Source organism: Mastacembelus armatus, chromosome 10 (genome assembly GCF_900324485.2).
Source record: "Mastacembelus armatus chromosome 10, fMasArm1.2, whole genome shotgun sequence".
Lineage (NCBI taxonomy): Eukaryota > Metazoa > Chordata > Actinopteri > Synbranchiformes > Mastacembelidae > Mastacembelus > Mastacembelus armatus.
Window position 1 is genome coordinate 12,568,724 of NC_046642.1, and position 23,650 is coordinate 12,592,373.

The window sequence follows — 23,650 nt, forward strand, 5'->3', positions numbered from 1 at the left end:
TCAGAGGTAATCTGACCGTGAAATGTGCTCTATCCCCCGTTCGTTTTCTAAAATGCCAACATGACTAGGGAGGATCTGCTTTTGGAGTATTGTCTACAACTGCAACCCGTTGACCAACAGCGGCCCGTAGAGTGCAAAGCGTGATATTGCAATATAAGAAAATGTATTCTAAATTAATACAGCATAGGACTGCATTACTGGTAAACGACAAAACCTTAAAAGAAAAGAAAAGAGCTCCGTCAATCCAAATATCAAAACTCGAAAGGAAAGCACAAATAAAGAGACCGATTGAACTATGTAATTGAAAAATAAAACCATGGGTCTGAAAAATACACAGGACCTAAAGCATATTATTGCAACTATATGGCACAAAATACAACAGGGAGAAATGAGAAGTGCATCTGTCAGTGTTACCTCTGTCCAAGGTGCTGAAATTATCATGCTTGACAGGAGGAACATATGAAAAGATGTAGCTACGACATAAACAAAGAAAACATTCTAACCTCTATAGGAGAGTCTGGTTCATCCAGGATGCTCTTTTCACTCTGCATCCGCTGCATCGTCCCTGTTGAACTGGGGTCCATGATCAGCACGTTCTGACTACCGGCTCTGCCGAACTTACAGTCACTCTTTCTGGAGTCAGTCGTCCTGCACACCTCGTAATTGTACACGTGTTGGAGAGTCCCTGTCCCCAAAGTGTCTGAGTAACGTGGTGGATAATATGGAATCACAGGCAGATTGGACTGATACAGGACGCGAGACTGTCTCCACCTGTAGATTTTCACTGAGATAATAACCACTAAAGACGTGATGAAGAGGAAGGAAACTACAGCCAGAGCCAACACTAAGTAAAAAGTCAGGTTGTCATTGTACTCCTTGTCGTGTGGAAAGTCAGTGAACTCCGACAGCACTTCAGGGAAGCTGTCCGCCACCGCCACGTTAACAATCACTGTGGCTGAACGAGACGGCTGCCCGTTGTCCTCCACTATAACACTCAGTCTTTGTTTGACTGCATCTTTATCAGTCACTTGGCGGACAGTTCTTATTTCTCCATTCTGTAAGCCCACTTCAAACAGCGCCCTGTCTGTGGCTTTCTGCAGTTTATACGAGAGCCAGGCATTCTGTCCAGAGTCCACATCAACAGCCACCACTTTAGTCACCAGATAGCCCACATCTGCTGAACGAGGCACCATTTCTGCCACCACAGAGCCACCGGTCTGGACCGGGTACAGAACCTGAGGCGGGTTGTCGTTCTGGTCCTGGACCAGGATTTTCACTGTCACGTTGCTACTGAGTGGAGGAGAGCCTCCATCCTGCGCTTTGACGCGGAACTGGAAATCTTTGATCTGCTCGTAGTCCAAAGAGCGCACTGCATGGATGACTCCACTATCAGCACTGACGGACACATATGAGGAGACTGGCACTCCGTTAACAGAGGAGTCCTCCAGTATGTAAGAAACACGGGCATTCTGCTTCCAGTCAGCGTCTCTGGCTTTCACTGTGAATATCGAGAGACCTGGGGTGTTGTTTTCTACAATGTAGGCCTCATATGAGCTCCTCTCAAAGACAGGAGCGTTGTCATTCACATCAGAGATCTGTAAGGTGAGAGTGACGGTGCTGGAGAGGGAGGGTACTCCCTCATCAGAGCAGGTCACAGTGATATTATACTCAGAGGCCGTCTCTCTGTCTAACTCACTGTTCGTTAATATGCTATAGAAACCATTTGAAGTAGTTTCAATTATAAAAGGTTCACTGTGACTCAGATAACATTTAACCACTCCGTTAAGATCAGAATCAGCATCATGAACATTCATAACGGCAACAACAGTTTGTAACGCGGAATCTTCAGGTATCGATGTCGTAGTTGACATTAAATCTATTATTGGACTATTGTCATTTACATCAATGATGTCAAATATAATTTTACATGAGTCAGTGAGTCCACCCTGATCTCTTGCCTTAACAAGAAGCTGATAATGTTTTGATGTTTCATAATCTATGTGTCCAATCAAAAGTACTTCACCACTTGTCGCATGGATTTCAAATAAATCCAAAATTCCCTCAGAGTTAGTCGAAATAGAGTAAGTCACCAAAGCATTTGTGCCTTTATCTTTGTCGGTGGCTGTTACGGTCATTAATGGAGTTCCCTTTGGAGAGTTTTCAATTAAACTCGTTTTATAGGTTGACTGCGTAAATACTGGAGCATTATCATTCACATCTAATACAGTTACATGGATCTGCACTGTGCCTGACAGCTGAGGTTCACCTCCGTCGTAGGCAGTTAGTATTAGAGTCAGTTCCTCCTGATTCTCACGGTCAAGTGGTTTATCCAAGACCATCTCTAGTTCATTTTCTCCACCTGCGTTGTCGTTAATTTTTAAAACAAAATTATCTGTTGGTTCAAGAGAATAGCTTTTCAGCCCGTTTATTCCCACATCAGAATCTAAGGCTTTCTCTAATACAAATCTGCCCCCCCTGACAGCCGATTCGCTGATCTCAAACAACATATTGTTCATTTTGAAAGAAGGGGCATTGTCGTTTATATCTGTTATTTCTACGGTAACGCGATAAAATTCAATCGGATTTTCTAAGATTATTTGAAAATGTAAAGCACAAGGAGTCGTTTGTTTGCATAACGCCTCTCGGTCTATTTTCTCCCTGATGAGGAGGAGTCCTTTTTCTTTATTCAACTCGATGTATTCAGCGCTGTTTCCTACATGCAGTCGAGCTTTTCCTGTTTTCAATCGCTTTAAATCTAAACCTAAATCTTGTGCGATGTTGCCGACCAATGAACCTTTCGACATTTCCTCTGGAATGGAATAGCTGACCTGCCCGAACACGGAACAGACAGAGAGCATCGAGAAAAACAATAGTACTTGCCGTCTCATTGTTTGATTCTACGGTTCTCTAATCACAACAAATCAGAAAATAATCCAGAGACAAAACTCTTGTTTTCCACACGAAGCAGGTCTAAGAATGAAAAACCATGATGAGCGAGGTCCATCAAAATATTTCCACCTCCTTCGACAGCCTGTGGTGTTCACGGTAACGCAGATTGTGCATTGTGTCGACTTGCTTCTCACAAATCTAAACGAAATGGGAGGAACTGCTGAATTCTGCAGTGAAGCTACCACACACTGGCCAATAGCGTCCCTAAGAGCACAGAAAACGAAACTGCACATAACATGGACATTAAAACCAAGCACTGTGAGCTGAAAAGGCTGTTGCTCAAAGCAGAGGTAATAATTATATTGTGCGCTCTGCACAATTATCTGTATTGTATAAGTCCTTTGAGAAACTGTGTATGCAAACAGGACAACAAGCGAAACACGTTGAAATATGCTCCAATAATGTCGCTACATGTCAGCTGTACTCCACGAATTACTGCTGTCGACACATTTAATAACAAAAGCCAACCATGAAAACACTCTTTTCCCATTTGCGCAAAATACACACACACACACATACACACACACACTATTAACGTTTAACATTGAAATTAGTAATTATAATAATGTAAACGAGAAGAGGTAACGCAGATGAGCTTTATAAAAAGTTAGTACATTGATTTGACCATCTCTGTCCATGGTACTGAAAGACGTTTACCTAATAAAATAAAATGAATGTCTGCATTTGTCGTCTTTTCTGTGAAGATTAACATTTATAGTAAAATTAAATTTATAATAAAATGACTATTGCTCTGCAAGAGGATGACTAACCTCTATAGGAGAGTCTGGCTCATCCAGGATGCTCTTTTCACTCTGTATCCGCTGCATCGTCCCTGTTGAACTGGGGTCCATGATCAGCACGTTCTGACTACCGGCTCTGCCGAACTTACAGTCACTCTTTCTGGAGTCAGTCGTCCTGCACACCTCGTAATTGTACACGTGTTGGAGAGTCCCTGTCCCCAAAGTGTCTGAGTAACGTGGTGGATAATATGGAATCACAGGCAGATTGGACTGATACAGGACGCGAGACTGTCTCCACCTGTAGATTTTCACTGAGATAATAACCACTAAAGACGTGATGAAGAGGAAGGAAACTACAGCCAGAGCCAACACTAAGTAAAAAGTCAGGTTGTCATTGTACTCCTTGTCGTGTGGAAAGTCAGTGAACTCCGACAGCACTTCAGGGAAGCTGTCCGCCACCGCCACGTTAACAATCACTGTGGCTGAACGAGACGGCTGCCCGTTGTCCTCCACTATAACACTCAGTCTTTGTTTGACTGCATCTTTATCAGTCACTTGGCGGACAGTTCTTATTTCTCCATTCTGTAAGCCCACTTCAAACAGCGCCCTGTCTGTGGCTTTCTGCAGTTTATAGGAGAGCCAGGCATTCTGTCCAGAGTCCACATCAACAGCCACCACTTTAGTCACCAGATAGCCCACATCTGCTGAACGAGGCACCATTTCAGCCACCACAGAGCCACCGGTCTGGACCGGGTACAGAACCTGAGGCGGGTTGTCGTTCTGGTCCTGGACCAGGATTTTCACTGTCACGTTGCTACTGAGTGGAGGAGAGCCTCCATCCTGCGCTTTGACGCGGAACTGGAAATCTTTGATCTGCTCGTAGTCCAAAGAGCGCACTGCATGGATGACTCCACTATCAGCACTGACGGACACATATGAGGAGACTGGCACTCCGTTAACAGAGGAGTCCTCCAGTATGTAAGAAACACGGGCATTCTGCTTCCAGTCAGCGTCTCTGGCTTTCACTGTGAATATCGAGAGACCTGGTGTGTTGTTCTCTACAATGTAGGCCTCATATGAGCTCCTCTCAAAGACAGGAGCGTTGTCATTCACATCAGAGATCTGTAAGGTGAGAGTGACGCTGCTGGAGAGGGAGGGTACTCCCTCATCAGAGCAGGTCACAGTGATATTATACTCAGAGGCCGTCTCTCTGTCTAACTCACTGTCTGTCACTAAACTGTAGAAATTATTTGTGGATGCTTTTAAAATGAAAGGTACATTTTCGCTAATAAAACAGTGCACCTTTCCATTTTCTCCAGAATCCATGTCCTCAATGTTTATCATTGTAACGACCGTATTAAGTTTGGCATTTTCTGATATCACGGTTGATTTTGAAATTATATTAATTTCAGGTTTGTTGTCATTCACATCTTGCACATCGACAATTATTTTGCACGAATCTGTGAGCCCTCCCTCATCACTAGCAAGTACATTTACTTGATAGTTTTGCGACTCCTCATAATCAATATTTCCAATTAAAGTTACTTCGCCGTTTTCCTTATTTATCTCAAAAATGTTGTTATCATCCACTGAATTAGTGATTGAATATGTTATTTTACTGTTAGAGCCCTGATCTGCGTCTGAGGCTGTAACAGTAGCAACAACTGAGCCTTTAGGTGAATTCTCGGTAACTGTAGCTTTGTATGTGGGCTGTGTAAAAACTGGAGCATTATCATTAACGTCTAAAACTGTGATGAGAATCAACATTGTTCCCGTCATCTGCGGCTCTCCTCCATCTACAGCCGTTAACACAAGAGATATCTGCTCTTGTTTCTCTCTGTCTAAAGGTTTCTGCAGCACCATCTCTACGTTTTTATTGCCGTCAGCGTTACTGTGCACTTTCAGAGCGAAATTATCTGCTGGATTTAAATTGTAGCCATGAACGCCATTATTTCCCACATCAAGATCCACAGCCCTTTCTAGCACAAATTTAGCTCCGGTGATCGCTGATTCGCTAATTTTAAAATGCATTTCTCCTTTTTTAAAGGTTGGTGCATTATCATTAATGTCACTAACCTGCACTGTAACAGTGTAAAATTCCATAGGATTTTCCAAAATAATCTGAAAATGTAAAGCACAAGGCGTCGTCTGTCTGCAGAGCGCCTCTCTGTCGATTCTCTCTTTAACAAGGAGGACTCCTCTTTCTCTGTTCAGCTCGATGTACTCTTCGCTATCTCGGGTATAAATTCGAGCTTTACCGGACATAAGACGTTTGGTTTGTAAACCCAAATCATGCACTATATTGCCCACTAAAGATCCTTTGGCCATCTCCTCGGGAATAGTGTAGCTGACCTGCCCGATCACCGAGCAAACGGAGACGAGAGACATTAACAGCAGCACTTGCCTTGTCATTGTTCTTTCCGATTTGCTTCCCTGACGTTAAATGTGTTTTTATCTCAAAAAGCCGATATCAGTTCCAGTATGAAACACCAATTTAGGGACTGAATAATCCACACAAAGGAAACCAAAACTCAGAAGTGGTCTTTCCTTCGATTTTTCTACGTGACTCCAGTCTCTGTTTTTCCAGTTTTGTTCTTTCTTTATCATGTCGACGTTAACATGGGAGGTGCTGCTAAACCTCAGCTGATACCCGCCGACACTCTGGTCAACAGCGGCCCTAAGAGTCCGTGTTATAAAACTGCAGAGATATAACAGAAAGGACTGTGTTCAGCAGAAAGACTTGAAACAAATCTGAGTGTGAATCAAAGTGGTTAAGAATTACAGTCGCTATGTGGGCAAATCCCTAAACGTCTCATTTTCATCTTCAAATCTATTTTTTGAATGTCATACAGTCATTGCTTAGGTTATGTTAATCAGGAGTGCTGTTAGATATACTGTTAGATAACTACACATATTAAGTAAAATGACAAAATTGACAAATGCATGATTTTAAAACAATGTGCCAACAGACATTAGGCTTACCACATTAAGTGGTAACATAAAGGAGAGAAAAGAGAGCGATTAAATCTTAATGTCGCTCTCCGATGTTCTGAAAGGGACAAATTATGACTAACGACCAATAGGGATGTCACGTGCAAGTCTTTTCACTAAATATGCACTTATCAAGAGGAGAAACCTTATGTCACTGAAAACTGCAAAAGATGTGAACACCGGCTACAAAGACAAGTACATGGATCACAACATATGCCCTACTGAAAACTCGTCAGGTCATGTTCCAAACCATGTGAGCAGGGTCCACTGAAGCTATAGGTTTAAATTTCCTGGAGTACGTATAATCGTGGTGTGACGACAGACAACTGGTGATTATGGCAAAACCAAGAACCACTCACAAGATAATCAACAACGATACCAACATTCAATGAAAGTTCAACCAGCAGGACTAAAAATCAATTAAAGCGATGTATCAACAGAAACAACAATTAACATAAGAGACATGCAAAATAAATCCAACCATTTTGGTCATGTGGAAGATCCTTGCTCCTTGATTAGCTACACCATTAATATAAAAACATGTGCCTTAAAAACATGTCATTCCTAAAGTTTAATAAATACAGTCATGTTTCAGTCTAACCTCTATAGGAGAGTCTGGTTCATCCAGGATGCTCTTTTCATTCTGTATCCGCTGCATCGTCCCTGTTGAACTGGGGTCCATGATCAGCACGTTCTGACTACCGGCTCTGCCGAACTTACAGTCACTCTTTCTGGAGTCAGTCGTCCTGCACACCTCGTAATTGTACACGTGTTGGAGAGTCCCTGTCCCCAAAGTGTCTGAGTAACGTGGTGGATAATATGGAATCACTGGCAGATTGGACTGATACAGGACGCGAGACTGTCTCCACCTGTAGATTTTCACTGAGATAATAACCACTAAAGACGTGATGAAGAGGAAGGAAACTACAGCCAGAGCCAACACTAAGTAAAAAGTCAGGTTGTCATTGTACTCCTTGTCGTGTGGAAAGTCAGTGAACTCCGACAGCACTTCAGGGAAGCTGTCCGCCACCGCCACGTTAACAATCACTGTGGCTGAACGAGACGGCTGCCCGTTGTCCTCCACTATAACACTCAGTCTTTGTTTGACTGCATCTTTATCAGTCACTTGGCGGACAGTTCTTATTTCTCCATTCTGTAAGCCCACTTCAAACAGCGCCCTGTCTGTGGCTTTCTGCAGTTTATACGAGAGCCAGGCATTCTGTCCAGAGTCCACATCAACAGCCACCACTTTAGTCACCAGATAGCCCACATCTGCTGAACGAGGCACCATTTCTGCCACCACAGAGCTACCGGTCTGGACCGGGTACAGAACCTGAGGCGGGTTGTCGTTCTGGTCCTGGACCAGGATTTTCACTGTCACGTTACTACTGAGTGGAGGAGAGCCTCCATCCTGCGCTTTGACGCGGAACTGGAAATCTTTGATCTGCTCGTAGTCCAAAGAGCGCACTGCATGGATGACTCCACTATCAGCACTGACGGACACATATGAGGAGACTGGCACTCCGTTAACAGAGGAGTCCTCCAGTATGTAAGAAACACGGGCATTCTGCTTCCAGTCAGCGTCTCTGGCTTTCACTGTGAATATCGAGAGACCTGGTGTGTTGTTTTCTACAATGTAGGCCTCATATGAGCTCCTCTCAAAGACAGGAGCGTTGTCATTCACATCAGAGATCTGTAAGGTGAGAGTGACGCTGCTGGAGAGGGAGGGTACTCCCTCATCAGAGCAGGTCACAGTGATATTATACTCAGAGGCCGTCTCTCTGTCTAACTCACTGTCTGTCACTAAACTGTAGAAATTATTTGTGGATGTTTTTAAAATGAAAGGTACATTTTCGCTAATAAAACACTGCACCTTTCCATTTTCTCCAGTGTCCTTGTCTTCAATGTTTATCATTGTAACGGCCGTATTAAGTTTGGCATCCTCTGATATCACGGTTGATTTCGACATTATGTTAATTTCAGGTTTATTGTCATTCACATCTTGTATATCGACGATCAATTTACAGGAGTCAGTGAGTCCTCCATCGTCACTAGCACGCAAATTTATTTGAAAATTTCGTGACTCCTCATAGTCAATGTTTCCAATTAAAGTAACTTCACCGTTTTCCTTGTTTATCTTAAATATTTTCCTGACATCATCTAATGTATTTGTTATTGAATATGTTATTTTACTGTTAGAGCCCTGATCTGCGTCTGAGGCTGTAACAGTAGCAACAACTGAGCCTTTAGGTGAATTCTCGGTAACTGTAGCTTTGTATGTGGGCTGTGTAAAAACTGGAGCATTATCATTAGCGTCTAAAACTGTGATGAGAATCAACATTGTTCCCGTCATCTGCGGCTCTCCTCCATCTACAGCCGTTAACACAAGAGATATCTGCTCTTGGTTCTCTCTGTCTAAAGGTTTCTGCAGCACCATCTCTACGTTTTTATTGCCGTCAGCGTTACTGTGCACTTTCAGAGCGAAATTATCTGCTGGATTTAAATTGTATCTTTGAAGATCATTGATTCCAACATCAAGATCCACAGCCCTTTCTAGCACAAATTTAGCTCCGGTGATCGCTGACTCACTTATTTTAAATTTGATTTCTCCTTCTTCAAATGTCGGTGCATTATCATTAACATCAGTAATCTCCACTGTAACAGTGTAAAATTCCATAGGATTCTCCAAAATAATCTGAAAATGTAAAGCACAAGGCGTCGTCTGTCTGCAGAGCGCCTCTCTGTCGATTCTCTCTTTAACAAGGAGGACTCCTCTTTCTCTGTTCAGCTCGATGTAATCATCACTGTCTCGAGTATAAATTCGAGCTTTGCCAGAAGTGAGACGTTTGGTTTCTACACCTAAATCCTGTGCTATGTTACCGACCAAAGACCCTTTCGCCATTTCCTCCGGTATTGTGTAACTGACTTGCCCAGTTACCGAGGCCAGAGAGAGGAGAGAGAAAAACAACAGCCCTTCTCCTTTCATTGTTCTGTCGGAGCGTTCTCAATAATAATCCACAGTCCGAGTAAATGTCCCATAAACCAAAATCAACTCCAGTCTCAAACGTCACATTCGCAGCTGTTTAATCCTCAAAATGAAAAGGTGGGCTCGATTCGTCGTCTCTTTCACCAGATATTCTACATTTCACAAATGTACGTTCGTTCCCGTGTTGTTCTCTCTTCATAATGTCAATGCTACAAGGGAGGCGCTGCTACAGTTCTGCTCTCAGTCATCAACACTCTGGTCAACAGCGGCCCTAAGAGTTCATAATACAAAACTGCAGAATCCCAGCATGCATCAATCTGCCAAGGTTTATTTATAGGAGGGTCCAACTTGAGACACTATAAAATGAACAACATAAGTAACACGATCCTGTTATTAAACGGTGAGTCCACACTTTAAAGGGCTTTATGGTTCTAATTTCTCACTTTTATTTCAGGCATTAACCATAAAAATACACGTCCATTAAACACGAACCACATATGATCGAAAGCAAAAGTTAAAAGAATGTTTCAACTAAATGAGCAATTAACAGGAGAAGACCGTCTTAAACATTAAGCTGTTAAATATTGACAAAATAGGGTTTTTTTAGAAGAAAGAGCAGACTATAAATGTCGCTGTCCAAGGTTCTGTAATTATTGAAGTCTCATAAACGACCTTCATTACTGTCAATTACCAGTCTCTCTATGCAAAAAAAACAATGACTGCATGGGGTGACTAACTCCGGTCCTCAAGGGCCACTGCCCCGCTTGCTTTCCAGCTGTCCCTGCCCTATCCACTGCTGATTACTTGGATCAGGTGTGTTTAGCCAATCACAAGCTGGAAGGGCAAGGATAGTGGGAAAACACGCAGGGCAGAGGGACTTGAGGACCGGAGTTAGCCACCCCTGGCATATACGAATGTTAAGGACAAATTTTAAGTGTCACTGATATGTCTAAAGTGATTTAAAACATGTTGTGAAACTGTTTATTTAATAAGCCTTTAACAAATTGTAATGGAAAAATGAGTTTCAATGATAGATTATTCTTACTGATTATGGTTTTTGTTTCTTACTATATTCTTGGATTTTTAGGTTTCACAGGTTTTCATTTACAGGTTGATTCACAGAGCTCACCAAGGCTCATGTGTTTTTCAAAATCATATTTGATGTTTACGTTCTTCCTGACCTAGACCTGTTCTCAATGATGTTGGTGAGGAGTACTTGGGAGAAAGGTTCCTTAGAACACCAGGTATGAGGAAGGGAAGAGTATAAGAAAGCACGTCCAGGATGGAGAGTTAACCGTGAAAGAGAATATAGAGTTTTAGAATATAGCCTTATTAGGGAATCACTTTGGAGAACAATAGGGAAGTACAGACTTAATTATCTGATTATGTGAATTATTATTTGCATTTACTTTGCTTGTCTGTATAAGTAGCGGCCTCAGCCTAATAGGAGCTGAGCAACTGGGGAACAACTGGGGAAGATTGATTGATTTTGTTCTATTCTGGTTTGCTCCTTTCTTGCAAGAAATATATTCTGAAAAGACAATCTGTCTGCACTCTCTTTGTTGATCATCCAACGGATTTTGCCACAACAAAAATTCTTACATGGAGTTAGCACGAAAGTCAGCTCGATATTCAATTAAATATCGATATCAAGTCTGACTTCAGAGTCTAATTAGTCACTGTCACTAAGGTCGTCCATACAGGACCCCCAACCCCTTCAGAACCAATATATAAAAATAATTTTAAAAAAGGATCAAAACACAAAGATTCATATAAAGTACTGCAGTACTGTTAAAGTAACAGGGCCTAAAACAATAAAACAAATGTAAAGTGTTTAGATTTTACATACTCTTTATTTCATCTGGTGAAACCAATAAAACAGAGCTTAATATTGATAATTCCTTTAAAAGATGGTTATAATGAGAGTTTCCAACCTCTGAAGTGGCTATTAGTCCAGTTTAATACATGATGCATCATGTCAAAATACAGAAAAAAAGACAATTGATTGAGCAAGAAGATAGTGGGTGCTGTCCATGGTTCTGAAATGGACTCAACTGTGTAACACTTGAATACCAATGCAACTAAAGACACAGAAAACAAAAATTAAGGCAGAGAAAGGAAGCTAACTTAACTAACCTCTACAGGAGAGTCTGGTTCATCCAGGATGCTCTTTTCACTCTGTATCCGCTGCATCGTCCCTGTTGAACTGGGGTCCATGATCAGCACGTTCTGACTACCGGCTCTGCCGAACTTACAGTCACTCTTTCTGGAGTCAGTCGTCCTGCACACCTCGTAATTGTACACGTGTTGGAGAGTCCCTGTCCCCAAAGTGTCTGAGTAACGTGGTGGATAATATGGAATCACAGGCAGATTGGACTGATACAGGACGCGAGACTGTCTCCACCTGTAGATTTTCACTGAGATAATAACCACTAAAGACGTGATGAAGAGGAAGGAAACTACAGCCAGAGCCAACACTAAGTAAAAAGTCAGGTTGTCATTGTACTCCTTGTCGTGTGGAAAGTCAGTGAACTCCGACAGCACTTCAGGGAAGCTGTCCGCCACCGCCACGTTAACAATCACTGTGGCTGAACGAGACGGCTGCCCGTTGTCCTCCACTATAACACTCAGTCTTTGTTTGACTGCATCTTTATCAGTCACTTGGCGGACAGTTCTTATTTCTCCATTCTGTAAGCCCACTTCAAACAGCGCCCTGTCTGTGGCTTTCTGCAGTTTATACGAGAGCCAGGCATTCTGTCCAGAGTCCACATCAACAGCCACCACCTTAGTCACCAGATAGCCCACGTCTGCTGAACGAGGCACCATTTCAGCCACCACAGAGCCACCGGTCTGGACCGGGTACAGAACCTGAGGCGGGTTGTCGTTCTGGTCCTGGACCAGGATTTTCACTGTCACGTTACTACTGAGTGGAGGAGAGCCTCCATCCTGCGCCTTGACGCGGAACTGGAAATCTTTGATCTGCTCGTAGTCCAAAGAGCGCACTGCATGGATGACTCCACTATCAGCACTGACGGACACATATGAGGAGACTGGCACTCCGTTAACAGAGGAGTCCTCCAGTATGTAAGAAACACGGGCATTCTGCTTCCAGTCAGCGTCTCTGGCTTTCACTGTGAATATCGAGAGACCTGGTGTGTTGTTCTCTACAATGTAGGCCTCATATGAGCTCCTCTCAAAGACAGGAGCGTTGTCATTCACATCAGAGATCTGTAAGGTGAGAGTGACGCTGCTGGAGAGGGAGGGTACTCCCTCATCAGAGCAGGTCACAGTGATATTATACTCAGAGGCCGTCTCTCTGTCTAACTCACTGTCTGTCACTAAGCTGTAGAAATTATTTGTGGATGTTTTTAAAATGAAAGGTACATTTTCGCTAATAAAACACTGCACCTTTCCATTTTCTCCAGAGTCTAGGTCTTCAATGTTTATCATTGTAACGACCGTATTGTATTCAGCATCCTCTGATATCACGGTTGATTTCGACATTATGTTAATTTCAGGTTTATTGTCATTGACATCTTGCACATCGACGATCAATTTACAGGAGTCAGTGAGTCCTCCATCGTCACTAGCAAGTACATTTATTTGAAAATGTCTTGCCTTTTCGAAGTCAATGTCGCCAATTAATGAAACTACACCGGTTTCTTTATTTACCTCAAATACCTTCCTGACATTGTCTAATGTATTTGTTATTGAATATGTTATTTTACTGTTAGAGCCCTGATCTGCGTCTGAGGCTGTAACAGTAGCAACAACTGAGCCTTTAGGTGAATTCTCGGTAACTGTAGCTTTGTATGTGGGCTGTGTAAAAACTGGAGCATTATCATTAGCGTCTAAAACTGTGATGAGAATCAACATTGTTCCCGTCATCTGCGGCTCTCCTCCATCTACAGCCGTTAACACAAGAGATATCTGCTCTTGTTTCTCTCTGTCTAAAGGTTTCTGCAGCACCATCTCTACGTTTTTATTGCCGTCAGCGTTACTGTGCACTTTCAGAGCGAAATTATCTGCTGGATTTAAATTGTATCTTTGAAGATCATTGATTCCAACATCACGATCCACAGCCCTTTCTAGCACAAATTTAGCTCCGGTTATCGCTGATTCGCTAATCTTGAATTTCATTTCACTTTTTTCAAATGTCGGTGCGTTATCATTGATATCTGTGATCTGCACTGTTACGCTGTAAAATTCCATAGGATTCTCCAAAATAATCTGAAAATGTAAAGCACAAAGCGCCGTCTCTGTACACAGCGCCTCTCTGTCGATTCTCTCTTTAACAAGGAGGACTCCTCTTTCTCTGTTCAGCTCGATGTACTCGTCGCTGTTCCTAGTGTAGATTTTAGCTTTCCCTGATATCAAACGTTTAATTTCCAAACCTAAATCTTGTGCTATATTACCCACTAAAGACCCTTTCCCCATTTCCTCCGGAATAGAATAACTGACCTGCCCGAACACCGAGTCGAGGGACAGGAGAGAGACAAACAACAGTACTTGCCGATTCATTGTTCAATCCGTTTTTCCTCTTAGTGATGGTCTAGAGTCTTCTAAAAGCCGACAAATCAGATACCATTTAGATTCCAGTGTCAGATTAACAGCATAAACAGAATAAAGCCACTATGGGGTAAAAAAAAAATCTCTCGGAGATTGAAACCTCTTTTCTTTTTCAAAAATGATCCACATTCAAAATGTCCTTTCTTTCCCGTCGTGTTCTCTCTTCATTATGTCGAGGTTCTATGGGAGGTGCTGCTCAAACCCCACTCTCAGTCATCAACCTTCTGGTCAACAGCGGCCCTAAGAGTCCATGTTATAAAACTGCACAATACCGTCTAAAATGGATCTAAACGCAGGCAGTATCTCAATATATCTGCAATAACAGCCTTCACCCTGTGCAATGATTCTCCTCTGTGCCTGGATAAGGATCTCTCTAAGAACATATTCATCTGATTTCAATACTTAAACATGCACCATACTGTAAGTTTTCTTCTTTAATAACCACCTGACCGGAACTTTGTGTAAAGTTTATCTTTCTATTCTATTTTTAGCCTTTTAAAACTTTTTTCTATTTGTTTTAGTTATGTCAGCTTTTGTTTACATTTAAGATTTGTTTATTTATTGTTTTACCTCATTGTGACTGTAGCTGCTATAAACAAACCACTTTTCTTTTTGAGATCAATAAAATTATCCACACCTTTCCAAACAGCTGTAAGTATACACTGAAAATCACCATGTTGCTTCTGTACCTCACTGTATACATATATTTAAATAGAGCAGATAACACAACGACTTTCAGTGTGTGTCAAATTTAGGCAGGTGCATAATGACCAGAGTAGATTTAATCCAACTGAAAGAGTGGAAAAAAAGGAGAAGAGCTCGGTTTTCAGAGTAAACTAATAAAAAGAAAGAGACTAACCTTAAAATGGTACAAACAAAACATCACAGATAAGTCAAAAAGTCACCATTACTATATTCGCTAGCAGCAAACAATGCCCTGCTCGCAGTTTTAATACTCAGACTCTACAATATGCGACAGCATATACTGTGAGTAACGCTTTAACATCTGCTAAGTATTTAAACCTTTTAATGTAAAACAAGCGGTCACCTGCTGCTACTACTGCCACTGATACTGACTATCGTTGTAATTATTGCTCATATTACCCAGATTTATGTTTTTATTATTATTATTATTATTGTTCTTATAGCTCTGCACCAGGTACACAACAGATTTGGACAGCACCTGCAAATTTAAACACGCTATTAAATAAAAAATACCTTTCTTCATTACACAAACATATTGTTTAAACAGTTCAAACAATATCTATAAACCGCTGATGGTTGGTAAAAGCATCGTCTTAGATCACATGTAATTCACTGACCGCCTTCAGCATCAGTGACCAAAGCAGCTCACACAGCATGAGGCTCAGAAATAAACTAAAGCAACACAACAAAATAACTTAGCACCAAGGCAACAGCTCACCAGCTGCAAACAAAACAAAACATAAATGAACTTCATACAATTGTTTTCTGAAACCAAACAAACCCAAAGCCAAACACAAACTACTCCAAACCCCCCACCTGATCTCATACACCAAGACTGACGAGGATGACAAACGTATCAAACCAGCATTAAATATATAATCAATCTAATGCAACAAAACATGTAAATACCTTCAGAAAATAGTCCTTTGACACACAGACATCAGGACAAGACACTTCTGGAACCTTCAGTCTTTACGTGCAGGTAAATCCGCTCATGTTTGTGTTCCTCAAATAAACGGGGTCATGTTCACTTAAACATCAGCGACTTCCATTAGCAGCGTTGAAAACAGCGCACTCTGCACGATAACTTCACACAAATAAAACAAACTCTAAAATAAATGCGCCATCAGAGTGTGTGCACTCCACTATGGGTCCGGCTGGACTTACGGCACCGCAAACATCAGTTCCACTCGGCAACAATATTCGTATTGTTTGTTTGTTGTTGTAGTAATAGTAGGAAGAGAGGTTGCTCGAGTCAAATAGGAAAACAAATTAGGCTTATTAAAGAAAAAAAATTCAAGCTGTCTGAATGTAACATGTGGTCACACTTACTAAGGTTAAACATTGAGTGGTGCACATCGGAAAAGGTCATAAAACTTTCTCTTAACAGCAAAACGTCAGAGAAAGCAGTAGGCTACACCCCCACTCTCCATTTTCTACTTAAAGCAACAAAACGTTGTGTAATATCAGTTACATTTCGAAACATTGTGAATACAACTAAAGAGTATTAAATCAGTCTAACCTCTACAGGAGAGTCTGGTTCATCCAGGATGCTCTTTTCATTCTGTATCCGCTGCATCGTCCCTGTTGAACTGGGGTCCATGATCAGCACGTTCTGACTACCGGCTCTGCCGAACTTACAGTCACTCTTTCTGGAGTCAGTCGTCCTGCACACCTCGTAATTGTACACGTGTTGGAGAGTCCCTGTCCCCAAAGTGTCTGAGTAACGTGGTGGATAATATGGAATCACAGGCAGATTGGACTGATACAGGACGCGAGACTGTCTCCACCTGTAGATTTTCACTGAGATAATAACCACTAAAGACGTGATGAAGAGGAAGGAAACTACAGCCAGAGCCAACACTAAGTAAAAAGTCAGGTTGTCATTGTACTCCTTGTCGTGTGGAAAGTCAGTGAACTCCGACAGCACTTCAGGGAAGCTGTCCGCCACCGCCACGTTAACAATCACTGTGGCTGAACGAGACGGCTGCCCGTTGTCCTCCACTATAACACTCAGTCTTTGTTTGACTGCATCTTTATCAGTCACTTGGCGGACAGTTCTTATTTCTCCATTCTGTAAGCCCACTTCAAACAGCGCCCTGTCTGTGGCTTTCTGCAGTTTATACGAGAGCCAGGCATTCTGTCCAGAGTCCACATCAACAGCCACCACTTTAGTCACCAGATAGCCCACATCTGCTGAACGAGGCACCATTTCTGCCACCACAGAGCCACCGGTCTGGACCGGGTACAGAACCTGAGGCGGGTTGTCGTTCTGGTCCTGGACCAGGATTTTCACTGTCACGTTGCTACTGAGTGGAGGAGAGCCTCCATCCTGCGCTTTGACGCGGAACTGGAAATCTTTGATCTGCTCGTAGTCCAAAGAGCGCACTGCATGGATGACTCCACTATCAGCACTGACGGACACATATGAGGAGACTGGCACTCCGTTAACAGAGGAGTCCTCCAGTATGTAAGAAACACGGGCATTCTGCTTCCAGTCAGCGTCTCTGGCTTTCACTGTGAATATCGAGAGACCTGGTGTGTTGTTTTCTACAATGTAGGCCTCATATGAGCTCCTCTCAAAGACAGGAGCGTTGTCATTCACATCAGAGATCTGTAAGGTGAGAGTGACGCTGCTGGAGAGGGAGGGTACTCCCTCATCAGAGCAGGTCACAGTGATATTATACTCAGAGGCCGTCTCTCTGTCTAACTCACTGTCTGTCACTAAGCTGTAGAAATTATTTGACGTTGAGGAAACTGCAAATGGGATGTTGTTGTTAATGTAACAATGAACTTTTCCATTTTCACCTGAGTCTGGATCTTGGATATTAATTATTGTCACAACAGTCCCAGGCTGAATGTCCTCTGATATGACACTAGACTTTGACATGACATTTATAGCTGGTATGTTATCATTTGTATCAAGTATTTCCACTATAACTTTACTGGAATCGGTTAATCCTCCTTCATCACTTGCCTGGACGTGAATTTGATATTGTCGTTTCTTTTCAAAGTCAGTGCTTCCGATCAATTTCACTTCGCCTGTTTCTCTATTTATGTCAAATATCTCAGAAGCACCATCCACCGAATTCAACACAGCATATGATATCTTTCCATTAAATCCCTCATCTAAATCAGAGGCACTAACTGTAATCACTACAGTTCCTGCAGCTAAATTTTCTAGTAAGGTGGATTTGTAGATTTTCTGAGTAAAAACTGGAGCATTATCATTAACATCAAGCACATTCACATTTATCAGAACTGTCCCGGAGAGCTGCGGATCCCCGCCATCCACTGCAGTCAACACAAGCGACAGATGGTCATCTTTTTCTCGATCCAAAGGATTCTGTAAAACCATTTCTACCATGCTGGTCCCATCGGCTTGATTCTGCAGCCTCAAAACAAAGTTATCAGTCGGATTTAATAAATAACTTTGAAGACCGTTCGGACCGACATCCAGATCTATCGCCTGTTCGAGCACAAATACAGCTCCTGTAACAGCTGACTCACTTATCCTGAATTTCATTTCCCCTCTTTTAAAAATCGGGGCGTTGTCGTTTATATCTGTAACTTCGACAGTAATGCTATAAAATTCCATGGGGTTCTCTAAAATAACCTGGAAATGCAAAGCACAGGGCACTGTCTGAGCGCAGATCACCTCTCTGTCTATTCTCTCTTTGACGAGGAGGACTCCCCTTTCTTTATTCAACTCGATGTACTCTGCACCATCGCCCGTATAAATGCGAGCTTTTCCTAATCTCAGTCTTTTCACATCCAAACCCAAATCTTGCACAATATCGCCCACGAAAGAGCCTTTCGGCATCTCCTCTGGGATGGAGTAGCTGACCTGCCCAGCAACTGAACCGAAGTAGAAAACCAGTATAAACAGAAGCACTTGCCGTCTCATTGTTCTGATCGCCATGTTCCTGTAAAAGGAGCCACGTTATATTCCTGAAAAAAACGATACTTTTTTTCTTCAGAGGTAATCCTTTTGTGGGTTAGAATATCATCGCCAATAGTGTCATAAATGAAAAACTCTAAAGAAGAATGTCCGTCGAAATTAATGTTTACAGCTTCGTGTTCTTTCAATTGTCCTCGTCTCCGTCTCTCCTTTTCTATCTGAAATGATGTGGGAGGTACTGATGATGTGTTCTTCTTGACACAGGCTGGCCAACAGCGGCCCTAAGAGTTCACCGTGCTAAACTACAGAACACTGTGGAACATGGTTTCACTGTCCACGTTACCCACTTTTATGAATGTGACATCACAAATTGATGACAGAATAGGACTATGTGTATTTTCGATTAGCCTGAAAGGTCAACGTCATTGAATGGCATTAAAAATAAGACTGAGAAGTCCATGCAAATACTGATGAGGAATGTACAGACTAACTGTAACTGCAGAAAAAGATGTTTTCATGACACACACACACACACACACACACACACGTTTCCCCAGTGTTAGTCCACTTTCTCTGTAAAGCCTTATTCGTTATTTATAATTTTGAACGCACAGAATTCACAGAGGTGGAGCTCATTCTGTTGATTTATAAGTCATTCATTTATCAGTCATGAATCAGCCTCAGAAATATAAATGCGTTGAATGAAGCTACAGATTCCAGGTTTAATGTTAGAAAGAAGGCGTGGTCTAATGTGCACAATCATAATCCAAACATAGCACCTTCACTCACTCAAGTAGGTAACATATGACTCATTTAAAGAACTGCATCGGCGTACACAAAATGTTCTAAAGTTGTAAATACATTTGTAGAAGTGAATCATACAAAAATATGCCTGGGATGTTTAACTTAAAAGAGAGAGAGAGAGAGAGAGAGAGAGAGAGAGAGAGAGAGAGAGAGAGAGAGAGAGAGAGAGAGAGAGAGAGAAAGAGAGAGAGAGAGAGAGAGAGAGAGAGAGAGAGAGAGAAAATCTTAACAATAAGGAATTTCAAACTTAATTTTAATTTCAGTTCAAACCTACAAGTCAGACAGCCTGAGAAGCTGTCCATGGTGCTGAATGGGAAAGGGCTGCATAAATCAAGCTCTAATTGTGCTTGCTTACAGAATTATAACTACGTCAAATAGGCCACATTGAAAATGTTCAGCAACTCATTACAATAAAAGCACAAGACTTCCTGTTTTTAAGCAATACATATGTTGCAAAACTAATATAGAATGAGGTCTGAGAAAATCATTTGCCAGTATTTTGTAAAAAAAAAAAAACATTAAAATCCTTAAATTTAACTCAACCGCACAAGTACAGGAAATAATTTATTTTAATGCTAAATAGTCAACATAAAGAGTTTATATGAAACAAGCGGTGTGGACCTTTGCTGCAAGGAGTCAGATCTCATCATTAAATAACTGAAATAACTGTAGCCTCGTATAGAACATGAATGTGCGATGATTTTTTTTTAAAATTTTCTTTGGGGGGGGGACTAACCTCTACAGGAGAATCTGGCTCATCCAGGATGCTCTTTTCACTCTGTATCCGCTGCATCGTCCCTGTTGAACTGGGGTCCATGATCAGCACGTTCTGACTACCGGCTCTGCCGAACTTACAGTCACTCTTTCTGGAGTCAGTCGTCCTGCACACCTCGTAATTGTACACGTGTTGGAGAGTCCCTGTCCCCAAAGTGTCTGAGTAACGTGGTGGATAATATGGAATCACTGGCAGATTGGACTGATACAGGACGCGAGACTGTCTCCACCTGTAGATTTTCACTGAGATAATAACCACTAAAGACGTGATGAAGAGGAAGGAAACTACAGCCAGAGCCAACACTAAGTAAAAAGTCAGGTTGTCATTGTACTCCTTGTCGTGTGGAAAGTCAGTGAACTCCGACAGCACTTCAGGGAAGCTGTCCGCCACCGCCACGTTAACAATCACTGTGGCTGAACGAGACGGCTGCCCGTTGTCCTCCACTATAACACTCAGTCTTTGTTTGACTGCATCTTTATCAGTCACTTGGCGGACAGTTCTTATTTCTCCATTCTGTAAGCCCACTTCAAACAGCGCCCTGTCTGTGGCTTTCTGCAGTTTATACGAGAGCCAGGCATTCTGTCCAGAGTCCACATCAACAGCCACCACTTTAGTCACCAGATAGCCCACATCTGCTGAACGAGGCACCATTTCAGCCACCACAGAGCCACCGGTCTGGACCGGGTACAGAACCTGAGGCGGGTTGTCGTTCTGGTCCTGGACCAGGATTTTCACTGTCACGTTGCTACTGAGTGGAGGAGAGCCTCCATCCTGCGCTTTGACGCGGAACTGGAAATCTTTGATCTGCTCGTAGTCCAAAGAGCGCACTGCATGGATGACTCCACTATCAGCACTGACGGACACATATGACGAGACTGGCACTCCGTTAACAGAGGAGTCCTCCAGTATGTAAGAAACACGGGCATTCTGCTTCCAGTCAGCGTCTCTGGCTTTCACTGTGAATATCGAGAGACCTGGTGTGTTGTTCTCTACAATGTAGGCCTCATATGAGCTCCTCTCAAAGACAGGAGCGTTGTCATTCACATCAGAGATCTGTAAGGTGAGAGTGACGCTGCTGGAGAGGGAGGGTACTCCCTCATCAGAGCAGGTCACGGTGATATTATACTCAGAGGCCGTCTCTCTGTCTAACTCACTGTCTGTCACTACAGTAAAGAAGTTATTCGATGCTGACGTGATTGTAAAATGAAGACTTTGATCCAAAATGCAGTGGACTTTGCCATTTTCATTTGAATCTGGATCCTGAATGTTCATCATTGTCAGAACCGTGCCTGGTTTAACATCCTCAGATATACTGGATGAAGCTGACATAATATTGATAGCTGGTGGGTTATCGTTTGTGTCCAGCACCTCAATAATAACTTTGCATACGTCTGAGTTACCACCCTCATCTGATGCTTGCACATCTATTTCATAATGTCGATATTTCTCATAATCAAGCTTCCCCATTAACGTAACTACCCCATTTTCATTATCTACGTGAAACAGATCAAGTGCGCCGTCTGGAACATTAGAAATTGAATATCTTACCAACCCATGTGGACCTTCATCTGCGTCAGATGCGGTCACTGTGGTTAGAACTGTTCCTTTTAACGAGTTTTCTTTTACATTACTTCTATACTCTGCCTGGGTACAAACAGGAGCGTTATCATTAGCGTCCAGTACAGTAATGATAATCTGCATTGTTCCGGAGAGCTGCGGGTCGCCACCATCTAAAGCAGTCAATACCAGAGATAAACGCTCCTGCTTTTCTCGGTCAAGCGCCTTCTTTAAAACGATCTCAACATTTCTGCTACTGCCAGTTCTATACGGGTTTAACACAAAAGTCTCACTCGAACTCAGCGAGTATCCCTGGAGTCCATTAATACCCACATCAATGTCGACAGCCTTTTCTAAGACAAATTTCGACCCGATTTGAACCGTCTCCCTAATTTCAAATTTCATTTCATTGTTTTTAAAAGCAGGTGAATTGTCGTTAATATCAGTGATCTCAACAGTGATGCTGTAAAATTGCATAGGGTTTTCCAAAATGATCTGAAAATCGAGAGCACAGGGCGTCGTCTGTCCGCAGAGCGCTTCTCTGTCTATTCGCTCTTTGACTACAAGGACCCCCTTTTCTTTATTCAGCACGATGTACTCTGTACCTACTCCGGTATATATACGAGCTTTTCCTGATTTCAGCCGTTTCACGTCTAATCCTAAATCGTGTGCTATGTTACCAACCAAAGATCCTTTTGCCATTTCCTCGGGAATAGAGTAGCTGACCTGCCCAAACACCGACCTCAGGAAAGCGAGAGACACAAACAGTAGAGCTACTTGCCGTGCCATTGTTCTGTCCGACAGATATATTGGATGAAGCTGTCTACAAAAACTCGTATCACATTAGCTGTCCAATGAAAGAATTTCAGACACAAATGTAAATAAAATATTCAAGAGTCCAACGCCAAGGAACGCTGATAATTTGTCAGGTATCTCCGTATTTCACCATCTCCTTGTCCCTTACTACTCTCTTTCTCCGTAAGAGTTGGAAATGAGAGGGGGAGGTACAGCTGCAGTGATGTCTGAAATCTCAGCAGACTGGTCAACAGCGTCCCTGTGAGTTCGATGCACTGAACTGCACATTATACATACATTCCTCACTGCTGCTCGATTTTTTAAGGTTGATCACAATGTGGAAACGAATCTGCTGGTTATGTCTGCACGTCAGTTGTTAAAAATGTAAGAAGCGATTGCTGCACATGTAAGTCAAATGTGATATGCTGTATTAGTCTAAGAACGAGCTTCATGTGTGTTTCACATATGGACACAGTGAGCCAGCTGTATTTATACAGAGAGGAAACATACTGAGAGGGCAAAGGTGCAGAACAATTCAGAACTTCAAGTCTACTAAATGCTACGCTGTCCATGGTGCTGACAGGAGGAGGAAGGACAGAGACGACAAGGAAAAAAATACTCAACAATACTCAAACCAATGTATGCGACGTTGACTCAGTTTCACTTCCACTGCATTAGTGTAGAAATACACTGTAGCATAACATAATACTAAAACTCAACAACAACTGACAAAAGCTTTAAACATTGTCTCACACTATAGACAATATATTATATTTTGCCAATCAACGATGTCGCAGAACCAAAAGAATGACTAGCTGGGTCACAATATTACTGTAAATTAGTTTTATTATTTTGGTTCTTTCACATAGTTGTATTCC

The 23,650-nt window shown here is 42.3% G+C and overlaps 6 protein-coding genes across 13 annotated transcripts in view; all 6 read right to left on the minus strand.

The window, feature by feature from the left end:
* Positions 1-23,650, minus strand: part of LOC113144193 (protocadherin gamma-C5-like) — a 261,353-nt gene that overhangs the window by 84,780 nt on the left and 152,923 nt on the right. The window contains exon 1 of one of the 8 annotated variants that reach the window (XM_026330061.1): positions 3,720-6,261. The exons of the other annotated variants lie outside the window; for them this stretch is intronic. Coding sequence (XP_026185846.1) covers positions 3,720-6,101 — 2,382 coding nt within the window. The 5' untranslated portion in view covers positions 6,102-6,261. Of the gene's footprint in view, positions 1-3,719; positions 6,262-23,650 lie in introns of those variants that run through there. 8 annotated transcript variants of the gene reach the window in all.
* Positions 474-2,997, minus strand: LOC113144687 (protocadherin beta-16-like). Its single transcript, XM_026330911.1, has one exon. The coding sequence runs from the start codon at positions 2,886-2,888 to the stop codon at positions 474-476; it is 2,415 nt and encodes an 804-aa protein (XP_026186696.1). The 5' UTR covers positions 2,889-2,997.
* On the minus strand, positions 4,622-9,842 carry LOC113144208 (protocadherin gamma-A2-like). Its single transcript, XM_026330076.1, has 2 exons — positions 7,282-9,842; positions 4,622-4,714 (listed from the first exon to the last, which is right to left on the minus strand). The coding sequence occupies exons 1-2, from the start codon at positions 9,664-9,666 to the stop codon at positions 4,712-4,714; spliced, it is 2,388 nt and encodes a 795-aa protein (XP_026185861.1). The 5' UTR covers positions 9,667-9,842; the 3' UTR covers positions 4,622-4,711.
* On the minus strand, positions 11,794-14,382 carry LOC113144207 (protocadherin gamma-A2-like). Its single transcript, XM_026330075.1, has one exon. It carries the CDS (start codon positions 14,185-14,187, stop codon positions 11,794-11,796), a length of 2,394 nt encoding a protein of 797 aa, XP_026185860.1. The 5' UTR covers positions 14,188-14,382.
* On the minus strand, positions 16,448-18,862 carry LOC113144204 (protocadherin gamma-A11-like). Its single transcript, XM_026330073.1, has one exon. The coding sequence runs from the start codon at positions 18,860-18,862 to the stop codon at positions 16,448-16,450; it is 2,415 nt and encodes an 804-aa protein (XP_026185858.1).
* Positions 20,295-22,775, minus strand: LOC113144688 (protocadherin gamma-A2-like). Its single transcript, XM_026330912.1, has one exon. The coding sequence runs from the start codon at positions 22,764-22,766 to the stop codon at positions 20,295-20,297; it is 2,472 nt and encodes an 823-aa protein (XP_026186697.1). The 5' UTR covers positions 22,767-22,775.